Source organism: Centruroides sculpturatus, unplaced genomic scaffold (genome assembly GCF_000671375.1).
Source record: "Centruroides sculpturatus isolate CEXI.00-Female unplaced genomic scaffold, Cexi_2.0 scaffold101, whole genome shotgun sequence".
In the NCBI taxonomy this organism is placed as follows: domain Eukaryota; kingdom Metazoa; phylum Arthropoda; class Arachnida; order Scorpiones; family Buthidae; genus Centruroides; species Centruroides sculpturatus.
In genome coordinates, this window is record NW_019384361.1 from 498,431 (window position 1) to 506,738 (window position 8,308).

Genomic DNA, 8,308 nt, shown 5'->3' on the forward strand with positions numbered 1-8,308 from the left:
CTCAAGATGAAAGTGCTGAAGGGATGTATAAATAAAACTGTGTACTCAAATGGTATTGTAATACTAAAATATTTATTGTTATGTTAAATATTTACTTGCAGAAAAAGTTTATGTAAACTTTTGTATTTTATAGTACTGAAGAGGGACCTTTTTTAGAAAAGGACCGAAATGCATCTATAGTAATAGAATAAAGTGAAATCATTGGCTAAAGCTGTGTGATAGTCTACCGCCAATATTAAAATTTACATTTTAAGTGCGGATTTGCAAAGACTTTACGATATATATTAACTAACAAGATTTAACAAAGGTTAACAAAGTATACACAGATATATGGAGAGAATAACATTTATTAACTTAATCACGAGAGTAACAAAACCTATCTATTTCTCGCGAGAGAGAGAGTGTTTACAAGTATGATATAAATCGTACTACCCTACGATGTAAGTCGGTCAGTAGTCTTCGGAGGTGTACGGGAGATGGAGGATAAACTCGTCGGGACAATCTTTCTTTTTGTCCGTATGCGCACAAGTTAAAATATGTCGAAGAGATCTTATGGACGAAGAGATGCTTCTTGTATGGCAGGTCGTAATTTTCGAGGAATGCCGGTATCATATGGCACTTTCCCAAATTTTTATGGACTGCCTCGAATGGCGGAAAAACTACCCTTTTATCGGGCTCTCTGACTAATGGCATGAAATGATCCGCGGTTACAACGGATGCACGATGACGTGTAGAGGGGGTAAAAATACAGATGGTGGTCAGAATTACCGATAAAGTCCTGTGGGAAAGGAAGTTGATTTCCTTCTTTCATAGAAAGTGTCGAATGTGTCTTCCTTTTTGATAAACAATTCGAAAAAACTAAATATATTTCTCATGCTAATTAATTAATAAACTCCCGATTCTCACATTATTTTTTGAGTAGCTCATATGCTATGCGAAAAAAAAATTGAAACTAAGTTAGGTTGACCATAACATTTAAAATCCAACCGGGAACACATTTCAGAATCAGTGAGGGTGAGCCTGGTAAGGTCTAAAACTGATTGAACTTTGGTTGTTATTTAATCTATAACTTGGTGATATATTGGCGTGTTGCTCTATTCAAAGAATGATTCTACAATTAAATATTAAACACAGAGAAAACCCGAGACAGTCCCCGGAAATCAGGGCCATCTTGTCAACTAAGTGGCTTATCAGCCACTAAAAAGCAAACGATTTTTTCAGTGTCATTATATTGATTGATGGTTTTAGATACCGACATTCAATACGATGGCGATATGCCAATAGAGGAAATGTGCCTTACGAGTGGTCTTTTAAGGGAAACTACCCCTATAAACGTTATGTAATTTTACTATTATGTAAATTGTGGTCAGTCGACAACAGGGAGGATACAACGCTAATCCAGCAAATCTATAAGAAAAGGTCTGTTATGAGGTGTGCTTTTTGTCATTTGTAGAATTTTTTCATTATTTATGAACGTTTTTATTGTTCTTTAAAATGTTTATTTTAAAAATTGTTTAATTACTTTACTACTTTAAAAAAAAAATAAAAGCTATTAAACTCCAATAGATCACTAAACTCTTAGAAACTATAAACAACAAAACCCACTAAAGATTTAAGTCGAGCTATTATAAGTTTTTTTCTTCTTTCGTTCGTTGCTCGGTTGATATGGACTGTTCGGCACATATGGGCTCTAAACTCGGAGAGAGCGAGATTATGAACACTAGGCGTCTGATGAGCCGGCCTTATAGATGGAATGGCCACGCGCGCGGGGAAAGAATGCCTTCCGGGAGATCCTTAAAGGGAATGGCCCCTATTCAGGCGTTACAGACATGGAGAAAACTCGGAAATCTCCACGTCGCCAGCCCGCTGTATGAGTTCATTATACCTTAAGTAATGTAATAATGAACTCATTAGCATAAAATGATAAGATGCACGCTCTCTAATCAAAGATATTTATTTTTAGAAAAATTTATAAACTTAATGTAAAAATAACTATTTAAAAACTCCAATGAATTTGGTTTGCTTGAATATCAAGTAGTCTATATTCTGAAACTATAAAGCAAAGACCCAAAAGTCTGTTAACAGTTGTAATGACTATTGTTTTAATTAAATACAAACTTTTCAAAATTTATTCAAATGAGATCATTTTTCTTTAATATACGAATTACAAAACATTGATAAACTTTCAATTGGGATTTAAAATCATTTCTAACATAGTAAATTATAAAATTTAATTTCGAAAGTAACATGTCTACGTGCCGAAAATTGATAATTTGAATTCATAGTCCATTCCATCAAATGTATGTCTGAACTATGTCTCAATTATCAAAAATTATCTAAATAGATCGCAGATTACTTCGATAATTTTGATAGACCTAATAGTTAGTTTTGAAATAACATATACTGAGTTTGGAAACATTTTTAAAGGATAAGATGAAGGTAATAATATTTGCTGTGTTGCTACCTATATACGTATCATGTTTACATGAGAAAAACGCATCAGTTATTTGGGATGAAGGAGCAAGAAAATTTTTTATTAAAGATTTTATCATCAATAATTCAGTAGCTTGGGCAAATTTTAAGGATGGAATATTTACGACAGGGTAAGTGAAATTTCAACACGTTTTATTTACATTCACATAGACACGTGCATTCAATTACACGATATTCAACTGTATCGAAACGTCGAGTAAATTCCATAGTAAAGATGGAAAAGATCACAGTTGAATTTTGCAAATACAAGCGTTTGTTGAAGAAGCTGTAGTAGCCGATGCATTCGATAGTAATTGGATATAACAGGGGTTCCCAATCTTTTTTATATTATGAGTCCCTTTACTTTCTGTAATTTTTTTGCGACGCCCTTCTAAAAGAAGATACCTGCGTGTAGCTCTAGCAGACATTAAAATTACTTCATTATTCAAAGAAAACTCCAAAGAATATAAAATCTTAATAATTATTATTTATTAGAAAACATAATAGTACAATTAATGAGAAGGATGAGCTTGCTTTTCTGAGCATAACTTCTCAAATCGGGGCTGAAGTTTTGAAATCGCTACTCTCATTTCTTTTTCTAAATTTATTTGTGACCTGTATTTCGACTTGATTACTGCAACTGCAGAAAAGCCAGTTTCACACAAGTACGATGTAGTAAACGGTAAAAGAACCTTCAAAGCTGTAGTACTGATAGCAGGATATTCTTGGGATACATTGCTCCAAAATTGAAATAGTTTGTCTTTATCAAATCGAAGTTTTAGGCTCGTATCACAAGATAGTTCTAATAGCTGTTCTTCCTCGACTGTTGAAAGTGTAGATGGGGTTGGGATCGATTGGAATGGGTCTCTAATCCAGTCGTATTGATTTACATTATTTGGAAAATATGTATCAAAATGGGTGCTTAGTGCTGATAAGTGTTGGATAAATATCAATTGCAAACTTGGCTCCAGATTTTGAATAGATTTTTCTTGCAGAAAGCCATTTAAAACAGGAAAACAGTCAGTATTTCCATGCTCCTCTTCTATTTTTCTTTTCCACAACAGCAACTTTTTTTTAAACGCTGCAATTTTATCAGCCAGTTGCAGTATATGCGTTTCGTTTCCCTGCAGCGATTTATTAAGGACATTTAATTTCTCAAATATGTCGCAAAGATACGCCAGTTTTATTAAGAAGTCAGTATCTTTAAACTTTTCTGCGTCACGATGAGATTCTATCAATAAATACGTGTACAACTCATGTTTTAATTCGTATACACGTGAGAGTACGTTACCTCTCGACAACCAACGAGAGTTACAGTAATAAAGTAAAGATGTATGCTCGGCACCCAAATCTTCACAAAGCTTTCGGAAAAATCTTGCCTTCACGGGTCTTGTTTTTATAAAGTTTACCACTTTAATAATTATATCAATCACAAGATTTAATTCAGGTGAAATATTTTTTGTAGCCAGGGCCTCCCTATGTATGACGCAATGTGTCCATTTTGCATTTGGTGCCTTGGTTTTAATGAGAGCTTGAAGTCCTCCATATTGCCCTGACATCGCGCGAGCTCCATCTGTACACACACCAACACAGTTCTCCCATTGAATGTTATTTTCTTTCATGTATGAATCTATGATCGCAAACAAATCACTAGCCTTCCCGGTATCAGTCATTTCTTTGCAAAATAACAAATCCTCACATACATTTGCTCCTTCCATGTACCGCACGTAACATATTAATTGAGCGTCGTTATTACTGTCTGTCGCTTCATCCAGTTGAATGGCATATAAACCAGAAAGTTTTTCCACAATTTGCTCATTAATGTCTTCAGCTATGTCATGAATGCGACGACTAATCGTATTGTTAGAAAGAGGAATATTTTTTATTTCTTTAGCCGCCGATTCTCCAATCATTACTGATACCATATCAATCGCTGCAGGTAAAATAAGATCTTCAGCAATCGTGTGTGGTTTCTTGCATTTGGCAATACGGTGAGCGACCTTATAAGAGGCGAGCAGTGCTTTGGAGGAAATAGATGCTCTGGAAAACAAGGATGTCGACTGATGTTTCAGTTCTCGCAATTTTCTTGCAAAAAAATCTCGCGGTTTTCCTTGTAAATTACTGTGAACTGTTTCTAAATGACGTTTCAATTTATTAGGAAGCATACTTTCAGCTGCCAGCACCTTATGACAAACAACACATTGGGGTAGTTCCACATTTCCTTTGCTAACGTAAGTAAATCCAAAATCTAAATATTGGTCATCATATTTTCTGTATTTTTTTCGTTTTTCTACAGTTTCCTTTGTACTCTTTCCTGAGTCTTCAACACGTTTTCTATTTATTTGAATAAAGTTATCCATTTTACAATGCGCAATTTAAATAGAACACACTTGAAATCAAAACACTGATTCTTCAATGCTTGTAATCGACGAAAACAAAAGACTAAACGAAAGAGCGGGAAATTGGAGAAGCGGGGTGATGAGACGCATGCGCAGCGCACTCACTCATTACGTCGTGTGCAGACGACCGGTGGGTATCGTCTCGCGACTCCCCTATGATAGCGCCGCGACTCCCCAGGGCGTCGCGACGCACAGTTTGGGAAGCCCTGGGATATAACATACATACGTATGAAATGTAAATTATAAAATGTATATTTCAAAGCAAAGCCAAATTATTACTGAAAGACGTGGCCGTAAAATATGATAAAAGTTTAAAAATAATGTTTTTATATTTCAATATAGAAATTAGTATTTACATGATCAATATTTATTAAATTCGTACTTTTTCTTTCTTGTATGCATACTACAATTATTATAGCCTTGTTCCATTATTTAATTAAGTTTTTTTCTTTCTATGTGCGCGCAGTCAGGAAATTGATTGTATTACAGTATATAGTTTATAGTTTAGGCCTATGACGTAATAATTTTTATTTAATTAATGAATATAATTAAATAAAACGATACCTCGGTTTTAATTCTTTAATTTTTTAAATGTCTGCGTAGTACTTCTACAATTTGTTCAATAAATTTTGACTAGTAGTAAATAAAAATATTTACTGTAATTGGTTGGTTCCTGAGGGCTGTTGTTGCAGATATCTTCAATAAAAAGATTTAAATGAATTGTTATTTTTAAATTATTTATTCAAAATATAGGCCAAAGTCTTAAATTTTATACTATTAATATTTTTATATACTATATCTTAGTATTTTCAGTTTTAGTAATGGTTTATCGAAAATAAAAATATAATTATATTAAAATTTAATATATTAGTATAGATTTTCATTAGAGATTCAAATCGAATATTTACATAAAAGCTATTCAACATGTTTGTATACAATACAGTGAAAATTATCTAATAAGTAATTTGTCTATAAAATTAAAATTAATTTTTTTATTAATTATTAGATTACAGTTTACGGAATAAACGATAACTTTTATAACTTTTGCAGATGGTCGTATTTGGAAGTTCACACCAATCCACTGTATTCGGATTCTTTCCAAGCTTATGCCGCAGGTTTGGTCGAAGGATATTTAACAACTGATCTCATTTCTAAACACTGGAACAATTTGTATCTAAACTATTGCAAAAACGAAAAAGAATACTGCGATAAACTTAAGACTTTCTTACAAATAAACATGGATTTCATGAATAAAAATATTGAAAGAAACAGAACAAATTTCTATTGGAATCATGTAAGTAAATTTCAATATTAAAATACTGTATAATAATTACATTTACGTTCATTATTCTTCCTACTTGTTCATATATCAAAATGTATTTAATGTAAATAATTGTAAAATAATTTTGAAATTGAACACCGAGGAAAACACTTGATTAAATGTGAGAATTTAGAAAGCAAAATGACAATATAGTTTTTTGCTTTCTAAATTCTTTGACCGTAGTCGTAATGTTTCTATTAGGCCACATTCGGATTACATTAACATTTGTGTTAACACGCATTATTACGTTTTATGACGTGTTAAAGAGAAAACCGATTCTTACATTTTTATCACAGCATTTATGTAAATTTAATGTGTCATCTACTGACGTAGACTGATACATGGGTATAAGTCAGTGTGCTGCCACGTGTTACATGATAAAACATGTAATACTCATTTAACATGCAGATCGAACCGTTTAGATTTTCGTCAGCTGTCAGAAACATTTAATTAAGCATCGCTCTTGCTCTTTATCGGCCAGAAGTTGAGGGATTAGATGATGAAATTCATCAAATACTGACCCATCAGCATTTATTGAATGTAACTAATTTCTTCAATTATGTTGCACTAATTTTGCAACCGTCGGGAACAAAATGTCATCCTCTTCAAGTTCATTCAGTAGTTGAATAATATCCATTTCCTCAAACGAACAGTTTTTCAGAGAAACATAAATACGTTCAACCATAGACTCAAGAGCGACACCGGCTTTTGGAGTTTCATGACAACTATTCTGGCAACACAGCAATGTGAAGCAATGTTTTCAAATCTTCTGTGTCATGATGTAACATGATGACACGTCATAACACGTATTAACACAAACTGTCAGCATAATCAGAATGCGGATTTTTATAGTTTCTACGTAACATTCACCTTACGCCGATGCACATTAGAAAAAAATTAAGACGATAATCAAAGTTAAAGATGGTCCGAACTAATTTCCTTTATTAATTATCTATGTCGCCAAAGATTAGAGCAATCGTTTACTCTCATTATTGTTTTAATTTTACTTGTCTTGTGTCTGAGCTTTTATGCGTAGTCTCCGGAAAATATTTTATATCTAAGCAGATGAATTATTATGTTTAATCTTACAAAATATTCCATGTAATAGCATCAAAAGTTTTATTTCAGGTTGCATTAATACTGGAGCAAGTGAAAGGTTTACAGGACGGATATAAACGAACTCCATCTTTGCCTGATACAAGACCTAATGTTATGGGAGTTATGTAAGTTTTTCAGCAATTAAAAATTTCTTGTCAATTGAAATACATGGTAATAATAATTTAATGAATAAAATAATGTTATCTGTTTTCTTGTTTTATTTCTAAATTTTAAATTTTTAATTAAGTATGAATTTAAGTTTTATTGTTAGCACATAACATTATATTCAAAATATATTTATGTGGAATAATTTACAGAAGAAAATCATGAATGTTTTGATCTTTATTATTTTAACTTTATGTTTTCATTTAAGAATATTGTTTTGATTTTTGAAGAAACCAGAAAATAACATTCTTTGTTGTTTGATATAGTACATGTCTGTATGCAAATAAAATACATTAAGAAAATTGGTATATTACAGCGTTCAATATTACTGTATAGCAGCAATTTGTTCGCTTTTTATGATTTTATAATGTAATTGTCACAAAAGAAATATATAAGCTATATATATGTATATATATATATATGTTATAGTCAAAACCCGTTTTTAGTTAGAACGCGTTTTAACTACCGTGTTTCCCCGAAAATAAGACAGTGTCTTATATTAATTTTTGCTGTAAAAAATGCACTAGGTCTTATTTTCAGGGGGATGTCTTATATTTCCATGAAGACGAATTCACATTTATTGTTGAACAATACGCTAAACAGGTTCGAGAGAACACCTTGCGACACATTCAACTTAACCTTTTTATAGTGTCCACATCGAGCTCGATGACCAATTAGTGCTTACTGAACCGTAGCACTATGCAAATGTGATGTGGCGTGATTCCCAGCCGACCAATTAGCGATCACCAGCGATAACATTATGCAAATCTGTGATTCCCAAGCCATAGTCTTATGCAAATCATGCCGTGTGGCGTAATTGTCTGCTGACCAATCAGTGGCTGTACTTTCAACC

General features: G+C 32.6%; 2 protein-coding genes across 2 annotated transcripts in view; one reads left to right on the forward strand and one right to left on the reverse strand.

Annotated features, from left to right (window-relative positions):
• Positions 1 to 618, reverse strand: part of LOC111641008 — a 6,591-nt gene extending 5,973 nt beyond the window's left edge. Inside the window, exon 1 of the mRNA XM_023387117.1 lies at positions 433 to 618. Coding sequence (XP_023242885.1) covers positions 433 to 612 — 180 coding nt within the window. The 5' untranslated portion in view covers positions 613 to 618. The remainder of the gene's footprint in view (positions 1 to 432) is intronic.
• Positions 619 to 2,413: 1,795 nt separating this feature from the next.
• Positions 2,414 to 8,308, forward strand: part of LOC111641173 (putative phospholipase B-like 2) — a 21,499-nt gene continuing 15,604 nt past the window's right edge. Inside the window, exons 1-3 of the mRNA XM_023387299.1 lie at positions 2,414 to 2,603; positions 5,922 to 6,165; positions 7,321 to 7,415. Coding sequence (XP_023243067.1) covers positions 2,434 to 2,603; positions 5,922 to 6,165; positions 7,321 to 7,415 — 509 coding nt within the window. The 5' untranslated portion in view covers positions 2,414 to 2,433. The remainder of the gene's footprint in view (positions 2,604 to 5,921; positions 6,166 to 7,320; positions 7,416 to 8,308) is intronic.